At 33.1% G+C, this 17,849-nt stretch overlaps 2 protein-coding genes across 8 annotated transcripts; both read right to left on the reverse strand.

Annotated features, from left to right (window-relative positions):
* Positions 1 to 975: 975 nt before the first annotated feature.
* On the reverse strand, positions 976 to 9,719 carry LOC133032938 (uncharacterized). Of its 7 annotated transcripts, none has more exons than XR_009685478.1 (6): positions 7,707 to 9,718; positions 7,522 to 7,598; positions 4,391 to 4,760; positions 3,260 to 4,318; positions 1,658 to 2,491; positions 976 to 1,578 (listed from the first exon to the last, which is right to left on the reverse strand). XR_009685478.1 is itself a non-coding variant. In XM_061107424.1 (6 exons), the coding sequence occupies exons 2-6, from the start codon at positions 9,250 to 9,252 to the stop codon at positions 6,862 to 6,864; spliced, it is 483 nt and encodes a 160-aa protein (XP_060963407.1). In that variant the 5' UTR covers positions 9,253 to 9,258; positions 9,514 to 9,718; the 3' UTR covers positions 6,564 to 6,861. The 7 variants fall into 7 exon arrangements, 2 of the variants coding, with proteins under 2 accessions (XP_060963406.1, XP_060963407.1); XR_009685477.1 differs by having other exon boundaries at positions 3,260 to 3,314; positions 3,389 to 4,760; XM_061107424.1 differs by lacking the exons at positions 976 to 1,578; positions 1,658 to 2,491; positions 3,260 to 4,318; positions 4,391 to 4,760 and adding an exon at positions 6,564 to 7,006 and having other exon boundaries at positions 7,707 to 7,754; positions 8,786 to 8,923; positions 9,178 to 9,258; positions 9,514 to 9,718.
* A 1,927-nt stretch (positions 9,720 to 11,646) lies between these two features.
* Positions 11,647 to 12,333, reverse strand: LOC115720193 (uncharacterized). The gene has a single exon (XM_030649350.2). It carries the CDS (start codon positions 12,331 to 12,333, stop codon positions 11,647 to 11,649), a length of 687 nt encoding a protein of 228 aa, XP_030505210.2.
* Between the last annotated feature and the right edge of the window lie 5,516 nt (positions 12,334 to 17,849).

Genomic DNA, 17,849 nt, shown 5'->3' on the forward strand with positions numbered 1-17,849 from the left:
TATTAGAGATTTATATTATTTTACTTATTTGATTCAATACCATATTGTATTTGACATGATTTGTCAGTGCAAAAAAAAAAAAGAGAAAGAGAGAGAGAAAACTCAAATTTTAATATTAACTAAAAAATAAAATCCAAAAATACTTGAATTAATTAGTAAAGGACTACTTGCTTTTCTGAAGAATCTTGATCATAAAACAGTAGTTACAACTTACAAGACTATGAAATAGTAAAGGCAGTATGTTTTCTTAACATAAAACAATCATTACAACTTACAAGACTAATAAATAGTAATACAATGAGGAATGAACAAAATGTTAAAACCAATATTAATTTTCATAGTAGATTTATAAATCTAAAACCACTAGTGGCACTTTCAGTCAATGGACTGAAACAAGAATTATGCTGGTTCAAATGATCTTTTACACAAAACAGTGTTGTTACTATCAAACATTTATTTTTGTTCAAACATCTGGGAACTGAGCCACAATCGGTTGTGAAGACAGTTCTTGAATTCCTTTAAGAATCTAACACGAGAACATTTGATATATAGCATGTTTTAACACTTGCAATTAATATAGCATGTTTCCTTATATTAGTAGTTTTTAAAAAAATTTGATATATAATAGAAGAGAGTTTATGCATAGGATGACTAAATGCTCTTCTTTTGGGGCTCTATTTTATGCAAATGGCTATTCAAATGGAAAACATTTAATAAAAGATTTGTAGTCTCAGAAAGTAAAATCAAGAACTTGTGTAGCAGAACTCAAAACTCTTACTTTTACATGAATTGGCTCATAATTAGGACACCCGTGTTAACTTCTTTAAGACGAAAATTCGCAACAACATCATGTTAATAAAGCACATAAACGCTAAAGCTGATTAGCAAATGGAAACAAAATAATAAAGTAGCATTAAAAATGAAAGAGGAAAGAAGATAAACAACTTACCTTCACAACCCTTAAAAAATAGTGTGTTCAAGTAACCAGAATAATAAATTGATTAGAGCCCAAAAGTTTAATATAGTTTAAATTTGATATTCTTCAAAGCAAGTTGGATAAACAGAGTATTTTGTCTTCAAAAGAGGTACTACAAGCTATGTTTTGAAACCATTTTGTCAGATTAGCATAAGGAATTATTATTTCCTTCTTTGATTAACAACTACTAGTTCTTAGTATATCTTTCATTCTTTCTAATAGCAGCTCAATACAAATTTATCTGTCAAAGAAATGTCCCATACTGTCAATGCTTAGACCACAATTCAGATAACATGTTTGTAAGAGAATAAAAGACACGAATAAGATCGTTCTTTCTACTGGCTCGGAGCTTTAGGATCCTGATCAGGTGGAGGTGGAAGTGGAAACGATGAGGCTCCAGCTAACGCAGCCATATACTCCTCCATTGCTCTTATGCTCGCCATCATACCTTGAACTTGCTCATAAAGAGGAGGTTCATCATCATGTTGCGCCCTCAAGCCAAGGGCGGTGTTTTCCTCTTCATCCATGGAGATGGAAGCACTCGCAGCTGATGAACTTGCAGGAGACTGTAATTGAATCTCAAGCACATTTTTCAACCTTTCCTGTATCATACAATTTGCAATATCAACACTAACAAGTTACAAATAAACATAGTAAAAAGCTTCAAAAAAATATACTTACATAGCTGTCCTCGGCGTCCTTGCTGTCCCAACCTTCGTCGTCCATGTGATTAGTTGTACTCCATGTCTCTGGAATCCCAACAACAGGTCCTAGTTTACGCAGCAACATCTTGGCCTCATTACGTGACTTTGGCAAATTATTTGGAGCTGGAAATGCATCTTGTAACAGCCCCAATAACTCATCAAAAATATTGTTAGGAATTTTCCCCTTGAAGTACATCAACTTAACTAAGAAATTCAAAGATGTTTATTTCTCACACCCTGGAAATAATGGAGCTTCCATCTCTGCAGACAAATCGCGATAATCCTGTCCATCTCTGAAATCTGTAGGTATCTCATCATCATGCTGGTTTTCTTCAGTTGTAGGTAACTCATCATCATCACCATCATCATCATTACACTCGATTTCTTCTCTTGTAGCTATCTCATCATCATCACACACACATTCTTCACTTGTATTCATCTCATAATCACACACAATTTCATCATCTTTATTTTTTTCTGGTTGTTCTATATCATTAAGACCATCCATTATCTCATCTTCCTGACATTGTTGCACCACTTTATTTGTTGGTATTATTTCCTCCTCTTCATGCCAATACCAATTAGTATAACTCTGAAGAAAACCATTATTGAAAAGATGATGTTCTATTACATTGATTGTCTGCAATTGAATATTGACACACTTGTTACAAGGACACTTAACCAGTCCTGTTTCATCCACAAAATTTTTAGCTCTCTCAAGAAATGCCACTACTCCAGCTCCATACTCATCAGATAATTTATTTGGATTCTTGATCCAAGTCTTGTTGATCGACATTTTATGTGCGTAGCACTACACATTGTTAGCAAAAGAAAAGTTTATCCATTTAAGACCATCTCTAATGCTTTATCCAAATATATTGCCAAATTTGGCACCAAAAAAACAAGCAAATATTATATTTAGCTTTTCTTAGAGATGTTCTAACTTACATATAAATTAAAATTAAAACAGATTTCTTTTAATTAATAAAATTAAATTTTTTATTTTTTATTTAATATAATTTTTTTTATAGGGTAAATAGAATTTTTACTCCAAATCATATCTCAAACTTTTCATATCATTAAAAATTACTCTCAATTATTGGATTTTTGTCTAATTCTATTTAATTTTATTAATGTATAGTTATTTATCTACTAAATTGTGCTTTTAAACTTCGATATGTATTTAATTGTGCTTCGAATTATAATGGTACTAAATTCAACAATTTCAATAATATTTGGTTGGAGGTAATGAAATGGAATTGGAAACAATTTTCGTTTCATTCCTTTATTTAGTTGCATTTAAAATTATTGGAATACCATTCTGATAGAATGACCTTTTGAACATTTTGGTGGAATAATTATTCCAATTTTTTTATCAATTTTTTTTATGTATTTTAAATTTTATTTCATTTTATTTCTATTCCAATAGCTATTCTTATTCTTATACTTTCATTCTTTCTAAACAAACGCCACCTAATGAATTGAAAAGTTTTAAGGGTATAATTTAGCTCATATCAGGACAAAATTTCTAATTAGTTTTTTTATATTATAAATTAAAGAGAGTGAAAGAGAAAATTACTAGATCTGAAAAAAGTGGAGAGCACGTCGCTAGAGATGACGATTGTGGCCAGAATCTACCGAGAAGGGAGATGCCGGTGAGTTTGAGAACTTTCTGACATTTTATATAAAAATGGAAAAGGAATAATACCTGCAGGAGAGAGAGAGGCCGCCGGAGGAGAGGAGATCCTGGGTTGGGCAGCGTTTTCAGAGCTTGAAGAGAAAACGAGATCACCGGCGCCGCTTGTATGAGTGAGAGAGAAACTTTAGAGAGTGAGAGAGATGAAGGAACCAAATGATGAAGAATAGCTGAATAGGGTTTCGGGGGCAAATGATATATCACCACTTTTACCGACGACACAACTCAGTCGTCGTTAATATCACCAAAAATTAAGCCAATTCCCAAAAACCCCATGCATTACCATTTGAAATGAGTTATAACTATACTATATACACTCTTAAATATATGCTTTTATATATATGTAAAGAGTGTTTCTGTTTACATAAAAATGAAGACTTTTAACTTAAAGTTGTAATATAAAAAAACATTACATAGGCATCAATTGTTGATGGGAATATATTTCATGATTATGGGTGAATGAATTTTTCAACTATTCTTTGTTGTTTTCATTTGGGAATTCCAAGCTGACAGCTACCCACTTGTCTTCTCTAATGGGGAGCACAGTAATGTCTTCTGGGAATGGATGATTGGGCAACTGTGAGTACACTCTCACCTTGTTGCAAAGCAAGTAACTCTTCACATCACTGCTCATCGAGTTTGTTACTGAAGGAGAAGAAACAGCAGAGACTTTCTCAGCTTCATTCAGTTTTTCCATATGAGATGTTATTGCAGGGTATGAGTTGTCCACTTCCATTGTGCTTACAATGGTTTCTGCTAAATCTGCTAATGTATCAAACTTCTCTTTAGCTTCAACATAAGTCTGAGGTTGATGTGGAACCAAAATGCATTGGTGTTTGAGACTCTGTACCAAGTCATAGGCCACACCAGAGCTCCAAGTTGATTTGGGAGTATGTGCTCCTAAACTAGAGGAAGTGAAGTTGACATTCTGAATTGATCCACCTGAAGATAGATGTCAAGAAAATAAACACATTATTCATTTCATAATTTACTATTTTCATGGTAACTGGTTACCTTTTTTAAGTATATTCCAGTTTCTGATTTACTTGTAAAGCTGCTACATCCTAACTAGTCAAACTACCAAAATAAGATTCACTTGAACATAGAAGATTAGAGTCAGCAAAACAAATCATTAGAAAGAATGAACTGTTTTTTCGGACTTACGTTCCTTAAGAGCGACATAGGCAGCCCTTGCAGCATCCAACTCTGCTTGTTTCTTGGATTTTGCTGCTTTCCCATGGAAAATTTCTCCATCCAGCTCCACACTAGTAAAGAAAATAGGCTTGTGGGGTTCACCACGTTTTATAGTTTTATAAACTGGAGTGCTTAAATCTTCTCTCTGAACTATCTCTTGCAAGAGAATCTTGTAAACTCGAGACTCGTCCTGTCGATGGAAAAAAGTAAATTAGACTAACAATTTTCTATACATTCATCCACACAGAAATGATGCTGCAAAACAAGTATGTAACTGAAGCAGTAGAAAGAAAATTCCAATATAGAAACCCATTCTAAACATTCTTCACTAAAACTAAATACACTACAGTTCTATAAAACCCCAAGCTTTGCAGCATCACAAGATTTGTGAAGAAAAGAAAAAGCTCTTAGCTACTTTGGAGTGCTTGCCTCTTGAAAGTTTTCCATTAAGAAAGACATTAAAGCAACCTTTGCAGCATCACTTTCAGCGTCTTTCGAAGTGTTGAAGGATCTAGAGCTCTCAAAAATTTGATCACCAACTGTAACTGTTGCCTTAAACTGAGTGTCCTCAGGACCCTGACCACATTCACAAAAGTACACTGGCAAACCGAAATTAATCTGTCTAGCATATTTCTGTAGTTGCTTCGGACAATAGTTTTATATATATACATGAGTAAAATTCATTGTCTTAAAAAATTTAAGGGTTCAACAGAACATTTCTAACAAAGATTATTGTGCTTTAGTTCAATTTTGTGTAACTTATAGAAGTTGCCACCATGAACTTTGATAGTTTAAAATAAAAAACACATGAATACTATGGATGATTGCAGATAATGAAAAATCTAATATATTAGGACTAGAACAAGCTACAAGAGAACCCAATTGGGAACAAAGCATTATATAACACAAGAAAGAAGGAAAGAAAGAGAACCAGGAGGTGGAGAATTGAAGTGAAGAAAAGCAAGCATGGCAGCATGGTTATGGCAGCATGGTTATGATCTGGCCCATATCTCATAGAGGTGTACTTTGGTAAACCCCATTGATTCTTGTGGCAAAGCTCCATTCTCAAGCTTGATTCGAAATAGCTATCAGTTCAAGCAGGAGAGTCCGTCTTTCTTTGTTAAATGGCCAGTTTCGACTTGAACATTCTTTCTCTGCTTAGTGTTGAAGTATTTAACTTATTGAAGAACTCTTTAAGAAGATGAACATCAAATGCATAGTTTCCAAGTTTTTATATATGGTTGTTAGTTACCAAAGGACATCAAAGGCTTTTCCCACGTGTTCAAGACAACACAGACATACTGCTGTGCTTTATTTTTCATGTCTAACATATGACTCTATGAGTACCACTAAACTAATCAATTCCAAAAAAATTAAGAGAATTATATTTCTTTATTCTTTTTTGGTGTACTACTACCTTTTCTGGTTCTGCTAATCATGCTTATTGAAATAGCTTCCCTTCCCATTCAATAAATATGAGTTACTATACTAGTCTCACTCTTAACATATACTTTTAAATACAATTATGCTCATCAATTTCCTATTTTTGATTAGAGATGTTTTTTAACATAAGTGTTCAAAGATTATTAACAGAAGGAATATTAAATGACATTGTACATTTACACTATTGTTTTTTTTTTAAGGGCATTTATACTATTACATTGAAGCAGATTTAAGATAAATTTTATTTTTCTAAAAACTGTATATAACATCGAATTAGTTTTATTTCTTTAACCAGAGTGGCCTTTTTTTTTATGGAACCAAAGTGTTTTCATCAAGTTAAAATATACATGTTGAATCAAAAAAAAAAATAATAATAATAATAATAAGTTAAAAAATACATGACTTAAAAAGAAGGAAAAAAACACCTGAAATGTGGTCACTAACTCTTCTTTCAAAAAGTTAAGTTTTTTAGTTTTATAATTCAATGAAATTCCAGTCAATTTATCAAACACAAAATTTTGTTAAAAAAAATAAAAAAGAAGTGATATCATTTACAAAGCCGTACCATGAGGTTAATTTTTATTGTGTAAAACTGAACACATGCAGTAACATCTACAGCGGAGAGAGGGAGATGATCAGAAAGTAATTTTAACAATTCAAACTCTACAAAAAGGACTGAGACCAAAGTCACCAAACCAAGAAGCCATTCAGTTCAACATTCAAAGAAAATGGAAGATGACAACAGAAACTAAGTTTGGTGACTGGCAACAATCTTTCTGAACAAAAAATAATCATTAAATCTAAAACAACCTATTCATGTATAATCTATACATGGCCCTATGACTCATCTATACACTTCCAAAAAGGCCCCAGTTGTTGACTTTAAACGTTGAGACAGCAAGTTTGAAGACCTCAACCATTGGCGTACATCCAGAAAGCTCGGCAGGAGTGGCAGCACCAGCCCCGACGGCGGTAGCACTTTCACTCAATGGACTGAAAACAATAAGGAAAGTGGGAGGGTGTCGGAAATATTAACACAGCACAAAACAGTGTTGTTACCATCTACCATCTATTTCTGTTCAAACATTTGGGAACTGAACCACAATCGGAGAATCTAACACAAGGAGGGTGCAAAGGAGGAAGATTATGCTCTGCCTCTTTACATTACTAAAGCACTAGTGGCAGGAAAATTTATGTTGAGAGGAAATACATTTGTATCCTTGAAATTCAACATCTTAACATTTGGAAGAAAAAGAGGCATTAATCTTACACTTGCAATTAATATAACATGTTTCAACTTGTTAGTTGTTTAAAATTATTGAAATACAAGAGAAATTATGCATAGATTGACTGAATGTTGTAAGTATATTCATGTGTAGATGCTCTTCTTTTAGGTGTTATTTATTCAAGTATAGGTGATAGCATTTAATCAATGATTTGTACTCTCAGAAAGAAAAGCAAAAAAACCGAGAACTTGTTGCAGCAGAACACAAACTCCTAGTACTTACTTTATATGAATCGGCTCATATGCAGAAATTAGGATATCCGTGTTAACTTCTTTAAGACGAACATTTGCAACATATACCTACAAGATAACAATAAAATATTAATAGAGCACAGAAACACTAAACCGTAATTAGCTGGTGGAAAGAAAATAGTAAACTAGCTTTAAAAAAGAAGAGAAATAACTTACCCTCACAACATTTTGTGCTTCCCTACCTTGCCGTCCCTTAGAGATAGCCTATGTTCAAGTAACCAAAATAATGAATTGATATGAGCCCAAAAGGTTAATACAGTTTAACTTTGAGATTCTTCAAAGGAAGTTTGATAAACAAAGAATATTTTCCATGCAATGGAGAAACTACAAGCCATGCTTCAAAAGCACTTCTTGCAATCATCATAGTTCTTCGTAAATGTTTCTAATGGCAGTTCAATACAAATTATTTGGAAAGAAAATATTCAATACCGATAATGATTAATCAGGTGATGAAGCAGCACACTGTTTCACTATTTCTCTTCCATTCCATATCAGTCATCAGGAAAGGAAAAGGATATATTATGTAAGGTTACTTGAAAGAAAATGTTGAAATATATACATATTTGAACACAATTTCCCTTTTGTTTTTTCATCTTTGTCCCTACAGAAGAGGCACATTGAAGGAAGTAGAAGAACAGATACCTAGCATCAATAATCACAAGTTTACGACAGATACAAGGTTGGTGACATTTATGATTCCACACAATAGACCAAAGGCCAATCATCCATTACTTAAATGTGAAGGCAAACTAAAGAAAGTAAAAACCCATAACCAACAGCAAACACAACCTAAAAGATTACTATGGACACATACCATTTGGCCTACTGCAGTTATAATGACAGCAGGTGTGCTCCTATAGCACAGACCAGGGGCCTAAGTCACTGCTGACTGTTCAATCACCTGAATTTTAATTTGAGGCAAATTAGTCTTTGGCACAATAGTTTGAATCATATCTCAGCTACTATTGGGGAAACTTTTCTCATATCCAAATATTGCGAAAGCTAGTATCATAATATATCGGCATTTAATTACCATCTTACATAGATAGAAACTAGAGAATAAGAACTGAAGAGGACTAAATTAACATGTACGCATTTATACGAAACAAATTGGATAACCCTTTCAAAATAAAACCATAAACAATCTAAGACAAGGAAAATATGATCAAGTTAGCAATTGATAGATGAATACACAATTAATGAGTGTGAACAATAATAGGGAAAAATTTAATTACCACGCAGCCTTCAGATTCTTGTTCAGAGGCAAGGTCTTGAAGAAACCATGAAGCACTTCCATCATCACCAACTTCTTCCTTCAATTCTAATATCTCAAAGATCAAACTTTCATCCCGGGAAGGATCCACAAACACCTCCTTTAAACCCACAAAATAATTAAGAAAAACAATCAATAATGCATAAATAAACAACATAAGTGAAAGAAAAAAAACAAATCTTTAATGCCCAGAAGCTTAAAATGAAAAATTGGGTATTCAAAGAAACGAAGTGAAAACTAGAAAGAAGCATAGCTCCTCAGTCCTCACCTGATGATCTGGAACTTCTCGAATATTACTTTTTTTGTGAGATAAAATTAAAATAAAATAAATAAATAAAAAGAAAAAAAAAATACCTGGAACCTTTGAGGGAAGGTGCTAGTTAAGGCACCGGCGAACAGAGGGCGTTCTAAGTGGAAACCTTCAGGCATTTTATGCTATTTTACGATACAGAAAATGTTATACAGATTTAAATCCTAAAAAATGGAATGCAACGAGTTAAAAGAAACACGAAGCCAAAAAAAATTAATTCTAAACTTGTATTGTATGATAAACCCAGCGTGAAGGAAGAAAATCAAGCCCTATGAGAACTAATACCGAGCAATAACAAAAATTCATACATAAGGCACGAAGAGATAGACATAGAAAGAAAGAAAGAAAGAAAGGAAAAAAAAAATACTAAAACGACATACACGGTCTTAGAGGACGAAGCAACTGCGCCGCCGCCGGTGATTGGGTTCCTTGGTCGAGAGGGAAAAAGAGGTTTTTGGTCTCTCTGACTCTGTTGTGCAGTGAGATGAGGAGTGGAGAGTCGGATAGCATCATTTTTACACTAACTGAGAAGAACAACTTTTGATTTGGTTTGGTTTAAGGAAGAACAAATCCCACATCGACCAAACATAGCTTCTTTAATATGTTTATATTGGTTTGGTTTGACTTAGGGGAGAAGAAATCCCACATCGACGAAACATAAACATATTAAAAAAGCTATGTTTCGTCGATGTGGGATTTCTTTCTCTAATTTTCTTTTTTTTTTTTTTTCTAATTTCTCTTTGTGTCTCTCTCTTTTTTTTTTTTTTCTCAAACTATTTTTTTTCTCTTTGTATATATATAAATATATAGGGCAATTTACACTAATATATACATTATATAATTTTATTACAATATATGTGCATAATAATTTATTTTCATATAATCATACATTTTATCTATTATGAAGAAAATTATTTTCAATTTATTATACAATATATAAATCGTAAGTATTTGATTATTTAATTTATTATCACTCATTATTATAGTTATTGAATGATATATTAATAATTATTTTATATTTTTATATAATTTTAAAAATCAACCATTATTATAAATATTGAAAGTTTGTATTTAGATTAAATCACTATTTAATTTTTTCCTATAAAGCTATTATTCAAATACATACTATATCCAAATACAATATACTCAAATTTTAAACATTTATGTTTATAAAAATTATAATAAGAAGATTAGTTTTTTTTTATTTATTTTTATTTATTTACAAGTGTTTTCTTTTTATTTGTATTTTTTATATTATTATTTGTGTTATAAATGTATGCAAATTTTTTTGTTTATATTTTGTTGATATATTATCACATTTTTATTTATTGTAAATGATTCTCAATATTGATTTTTTCTATAAATAATTTTGTGTTCATTAAGTAAATCATATGCACATATACTTATCTACAATTTATGTTTTATTTTTTCTAATTAAATAATGTTTGAAGTTTATAAAGTTATGTTTGTTTATTTATTTTTTGATGTAAGAATTGTTTTTTAATAGATAAATTTATTCACTAACTCATTAGAAAATAATCAACATATAGAAACAATAGAAAAAAACATATATTTATTTTAGTGTAGTATAAATATTAGCTATATGTCTATTTTTATGTTTACAATTATAATAAACATACCAATAATATAAAATATTTTGTATGTATATATGTGTTTCTTTTATTTTCTATTAATTAAACATATTAATTTAATAAACAAAATAATAATATTCACATAGGTTTATTATATCACTGTATGTGTGTTATGTTTATTTTTTAGTAATTTTTTTAGAAAATAAATAATATACATAAAAAAATTGTTTATCTTTTTTTTTTTTTGTGTCTTGTTTATTTTTTCTAATTAAATAATATTTAGAGTTTATAAAGTTATGTTTGTTTATTTATTTTTTGATGTAAGAATTGTATTTCTATAGAAACAATAGAAAGAAAAAATATTTATTTTAGTATAGTATAAATTAGCTATGTCTATTTTTATATTTACAATTATAATAAACATACTAATAATATAAAATACTTTGTATATATATGTTTATTTTATTTTCTATTTATTAAACATAAAATTTAATAAACAAAATAATAATATTCACATATGTTTATTATATCACTCTATGTGTGTCATGTTTATTTTTAGTAATTTTAAACATTGATTTATATTTATATACATTAATGTTTATAATTTTTATATTTATTTTATTGAAAAAAAAAACCTTATTAGATTATAATAATTCATACTAAAATATATAATAAATATTTATTATTTAATAAAATAAATATTTAATTTGTTTATTTTTTATAAAACTATTTATTATTTATTTAATTAATTTTACGGAATTATTTATTTTGAATTTTTATTATTACTAATATTTAAAATATTAATATAATAAATATAAGGATAAGATATTATAAAATAATATTACCAATATTAATTACATTAATCTATTTATGGTAATTAGTTTTTTTTTTTTTTTTTTTTGAATAGAAGGTGGAACTTCATTAACTTATAATAGCCAAATCAGCCATTATAGCAGAATGTACAGCATTAGGAACATTGCTGACATTGAAGATGCGATCAGACCAATAACAAGAACCCCGAGCCAAACAATGGGCGGTTCTGTTAGCAGATCGCGGAACAAAAGACACACAAACATTAACCAAACAATTTAACAAACTTTTACAATCCGAAATTAACAAGCCAAAAATTGAAGGCATAACAAGAGAACTAGAAAGTGCTTGAACTGACACAATTGAATCAGTTTCAACAATAACATTAGACCATCCCTTATACTTGATCCAACTCAAAGCCTCCTTAATTCCAAAGGCTTCAACAGTGGCTGGTTGAACAACTCCACATTTCAGAGTAGTGAAAGCTTCAATCAATTGTCCATCGCTATCCCGAGCCACTGCTCCAATACCATGAAAACCGTTGCTGTGAAAAATTGCACCATCCACGTTTACCTTGATTTTATTAATTTCTGGTTTAAACCAATGCTCTTCCTTGTGTTTCGTGGCAGCAGGTACCAACAAGGGATCAAATCGATGAGATTGAGCGTAACTCCATTGATCAAGGGTTGAACGTGCATCAATGACAACATCCGCAGCAGTTCGAATTTTGTTGTTCCATAGCAACTCGTTTCTTGCTTTCCATATAGACCAAGCCACCATTAATCCTTCCTCAACCATGCCTGACCGTCCACGGTGCAAAAGACTCTCAAACCAGAGAGAAAAATCAAAACCAAAGAAGCAGAAATGTGATGTTCACTCCTGCCCGATTCCAACAGCTTTGTGCATAGGTGCATTCAAGCAAAACATGACTTATTGATTCATCATGAATATTGCAGAAAACACACAAGCAAGGGACATCAACATGCTTAGTTAGGAGTTGCACTCGAGTAGGTAAGCATCCAGTAAGCGCTTTCCACATAAAATGCAGAACCTTGGCAGGAACCTTAATTTTCCACAACTTTTTCCAAACTTCATCTTCCATATCAGCACTCCAATTGCCTTTACTCAGTTGTATATGCTTGTATGCACTTTTTACTGTGTAAACTCCTGAGTTTTCATGCTTCCAGTAGTAGTTATCACCTCTGTTCGAGTTTATTGGAGTGTTCAAAATTATAGCCGCATCTCTATTGTTAAAAAGATCTGCTATCAATTCCCCATCCCAACTTGCACCATTCGGGCTCATTAATTGCCTAACTCTGCAATGCTCAAGAGCAGGATGTGTAGAAGTTACATACGGATTAACCTCATCTGCTAGCCAAGGTGATCCAAGGACAGCCACTTCCCCTACGCCAATTCTGATATGTGCCCCAGTAAGAATCAGGGACTGAGTTTCATGGATGCTCCTCCATATGTAGCTCGGGTTGGCTCCAAGAGTTGCATTCAACATTGAACCATGAGGAAAATATCGTGCTTTGTACACACGGCTTACCAGAGAGTCATCTTCTTGCAATAACCGCCATGCTTGTTTTCCAAGTAGTGAAATATTGTAATCTCTAAGGTTTCGAAAGCCAAGGCCCCCACTACTTTTATGTCGACTTAAGCGGTTCCATTTCATCCATGTAATTCCTCGAGATTGTTGTGAAGAATTCCCCCACCAATACTTAGACATTAACCTTTCAAGTAACGTACAAGTTTCAATGGGAAGGAGAAAGACTGACATAGCATATGACGGAATAGCTTGAGCAACTGTTTTAAGGAGTATTTCTCGACCCGCTTTTGAAAGATATCTGCCCTCCCAACTGAGTATTCTTTTTTCCATTTTTTCTTGAAGGAAATTTTGAATTGCCTTTTTGCTTCTACCCAAAATGCAAGGCAGTCCCAAGTAGAAACTTTGGTCACTTGCAGGGGCCATTCCCATTCGATTACAAAGCCTATCCCGAAGATCAGAAGGGGTGTTTGCACTGAAGAAAATGGAAGATTTGGCTCTATTAACTTGTTGGCCTGAAGCCATCTCGAACAAATGTAGCAGCCGAAGAACATGATCAGCTTCAACCTCTGTGGCTCGACAATAAACATAACTATCGTCGGCGAAGAGCATGTGAGAAATAGTAGGTGCACCATTAGCAACTTTGCACCCTCTAATATGCCCACTACTTTCAAATCTCTTAATCAACGAAGAAAGGCCTTCCGCACAAAGGAGGAACAAGTATGGGGACAAAGAATCCCCTTGTCTAATGCCCCTACTAGGAGTGATAGGACCAATCGTATGCCCACCATGAACAACCGTATATTGAACCGTGGAGATAGTAGCAACAATCAAGTCAATAAACCGGTTGTGAAATCCCATTCTGAACATCATAGTCTTCAAGAAATCCCACTCAATTCGATCATAAGCTTTGCTAAGGTCGAGCTTCAAAGCCATATAACCAACCTTCCCTTGCCGTTTTCGTTTGAAATAGTGCATAACTTCATAGGAGACCATGATATTATCGGAGATGAGACGACCCGGAATGAACGCCGATTGGTTTTCAGAGATGAGTTGAGGGAGCAACGGCTTTAATCTATTAGCTAGCACTTTTGAAATAATCTTATACAAGACATTACACAAAGAGATAGGTCTCAAATCCCCCATGTTACTAATATTTTTCTTCTTTGGAATGAGAGTAATATTAGTACAATTGAGGCTAGTGGGTAGCACACCTGAATCAAAAAAGCTCCTAACTTGGTTCACCACATCATGCCCAACCACACCCCAACATTTCTGATAGAACCCCGGGGTCATACCATCAGGTCCTGGCGACTTATCCGGGTGCATTTGGAACAATGCACTCTTTACTTCCTCTTCAAGAACAGGTCGAAGCAGTTCCATATTCTGAGCCTCAGTAACCGAAGGAATAATATCAGCAACAACCACATCAGTGAATGCACTTGTTGAAGTGAAGAGATCGGAAAAATAGGAATAAATAACATCTTCTAATCCAGAATTCCAATCCACCCAATTGCCCACATGATTCCGAAGCCTTGTAATAGCATTATTTTTCTTCCTCGAAGTGGCCTTGGCATGAAAAAACTTACTATTCGAATCTCCTTCACGAAGCCAAAGTTGCTTTGACCGTTGTTTCCAAAAAACTTCTCGCTGAGTAAGTACCTCTGCCAATCTTTTCTCAGCTTTTTTAAATTCAGCAACCGACTCATCATCTCGTAGTCGCTTCAATCTCTTAATCTCACTTTTACACTGCTTAATTCTATTCTTGAAATTTCCAGTAAATTCATTACCCCAGATTGAAAGGCTCTCTCCACATCTCTTGATCTTCTCTAAGATTGATACACCATCATCAACTTCCCAAGAGTCTCGAACCACTTGCACACAAAGAGGCTCTCGGAGCCAAGCGTTCTCAAATCTGAAATGTCGAGGAGCTGTATGCAAACTCTGATTTATCAATTCTAATAGCAAAGGGCAGTGGTCCGAACTAGATACTTCCATATTAGTAAGTCTAGCTGAACTAAAGAGATTAATCCAAGAGGGGTTAGCCATAGCACGATCAAGACGCACTTCGACCCAGTTATCTGTCCCGCGACCTCGTTCCCAAGTAAAAGGGTATCCATGGAGTTCTAAATCCACCAAATTGCAATCGGTAAGAGCTTTTTGGAACCCATCAATTAAGCCATTCGGGTATCGGTTGCCTCCTCTTTTATCGGAATGAGTAACAATATTATTTATATCCCCAATTACACACCACGGTAGAGACGATTCATCCACAATTGTTCGAAGCAGGTTCCAAGTTTTAAATCTTTGAGAACGGTTAGGCTCACCATACATTCCAGTTAATCGCCAAGGTCCCTTATCAGCATTAAAAATTTTAACATCAATATGACTTCCTGAATATCCCAATACTTCCAATTCATTTTGATTTCTCCAAAGAATACTAACACCACCACTATGTCCCCTAGCGTCCACTGTAAAAACACCTTCGAAACCAAGCATCACACGCATTCTTTCAAGCGTTTCCTTAAGACTCAAAGTCTCACAAAGGAAAATAAAATCGGGCTTCTTTTGATACACAAGATCTTTTAGGAATTGAACAGTCCCCAGGTTCCCAAGCCCACGGCAATTCCAGCTTAATACACTCATAATGGACGGTGGGCCTGGACACCAGAACCCACCACAACATCGTTTTTTGAATCCAAAGGCCCAATAATACTATTATTATTCTCCTTCATCAACACATCTTGCCCATGAATCATTAAATTACTAACAACAGGTGGCCCACTTATTCTTTCCTTATTTGGCTCAAGCCTTTTACTGACTTCCTCTTCCATACGTCTTCTTTTGGAATCAACAACATTAAGTTGATATTGATTTTCTTCCCCAATCACAGCCCCCATTATCTCTTTGTCCACTGTACCATTTCCAGCCTTATTAGTATCTTGTTGACCATCCCCACAATCCTGGTAAATGGGATTGATAACAACATTATTACCATATCGAATCAAGCTTTGATTGCCTCCCGTATTTTCAGCATTTGACAGACTGTTTTGGCTGGAATCTTGTGCCTGCTGCATCATCGTGTCATCGGAAAAAATGGCGTCTCTTTCACTGCCATCACGTAGCCACTGGGAACCAATTTGATAATTCCTTCTTCTCGGCTGAGCACGAAGGAAGGAACCATACGGCTTGGTGATCTGATCAGCTGGTGTCGAAAAGAGTTTCGGGCAGAATCGTTCCGTGTGACCAATGATTCCACATATGAAGCAGAAAGTTGGCACATATTCATATTTAAAATTTGCCCAGAACCATTCACTCCCTGTTTTACGTAGTTTCATTCGTCGCTTCAGAGGTAGAGTGATGTCAATGGTAACTCTTACCCTCAAATATTCCCTCCATATACCCTGAAAGTTCTTAGGGTCTGTTTCCACAAAGGTGCCTATATAATTCGCAAGATCACGTAATACCTGGGCAGATTTAAAGCCCGACTGAAGATCATGCACCTGGACCCAAATATCCAAGTGTTTGATTGCTACATTCCGTGGGATATCTCCATTTTTCAATCGAGTAAAAACAAATTGCAACTTATTGAAAGTCCATGGACTCCCCTCAATAACACGATTTATATCAAGATCATGATAAAATTGAAACAAAAAACGGTTAGGCTCCAATTCCTTAACATACATACCTTTCCCCGGTTGCCACAAAGACGCCATCACATGACGCATGACATCAAAATCAATGGCTCGTTTTGTTATGAATGTACCGACTAGTGCCCATCGGTAATCCACATCCTCCTCATTCTGTTCCACAACATCATAGGACAACTCAACTTCCTCCTCATCTTCAATTGTTACTTGAGCATATAAGTCCTCCAACTGTTTTACAGTACCACTTGATGAAGCCATTCGAAAAAACAATCTCAACACAAAGCAAAGAATCAGAAAACACAGAACAAAACTCAGAGAATTCTCTCAGACAATGTCATTCGACATACTGGATCAATATTAATTATAATCTTAGTAAACAGATTATGCAAAAGATTATTGTTGGTAATTAGTTTAATCATTAATGATTTATATTATTTAATAATTAAAATATATGGTTTTATGTAATAAGTTTTCAAAATGTATAAATTTTTTAAATAATTTTTTTTTGCACATTTTTTGTAATTATTTTGTTTTTGTTGTACATTTATGAAAAAAGTCTTATATATAATTAGTGTACATTTTTGTATCTCATTTTTTTTACAGAAATTAAACTTGTTTTTCTTTTATTTAAACTACTATTTGTTTTTTTTTTTGTTAAAAACTAATTATTTTAATAAAAACAGCAGAAAAAAAAAACCAGTTTCATTAAAATCATCGTGAAAAAAAAAAAGCAATATAAAAAATCATAATCTCAAAAGAATACAAACTTTAAAAACTAGTTTCATCAACATTGAAAAGAAACTATTAATTTCATTAAAAGAATAAAAAAAATTGTTTCATCAACAAGATAATGAAAAAAATTACAATCTAAAAACGATACTACCTTTAGAAACTAGTTTCATCAATATTAAAAGAAACTAATTATTTCATTAAAAGAGGCAAAAAAAAAAATAGTTTCATCAATAACATAATGAAAAATACACAATACCTAATAGAACTAAACTTTTACAAACGATACTAAATTTAAAAACCAGTTTTGAACATATAAATTTTATATCAATACCTAATAACCAAACTTCTAACTTCATTCTTTATTTTGGCATTTAATTTTTATTTGC

Source organism: Cannabis sativa, unplaced genomic scaffold (genome assembly GCF_029168945.1).
Source record: "Cannabis sativa cultivar Pink pepper isolate KNU-18-1 unplaced genomic scaffold, ASM2916894v1 Contig1, whole genome shotgun sequence".
NCBI lineage: Eukaryota > Viridiplantae > Streptophyta > Magnoliopsida > Rosales > Cannabaceae > Cannabis > Cannabis sativa.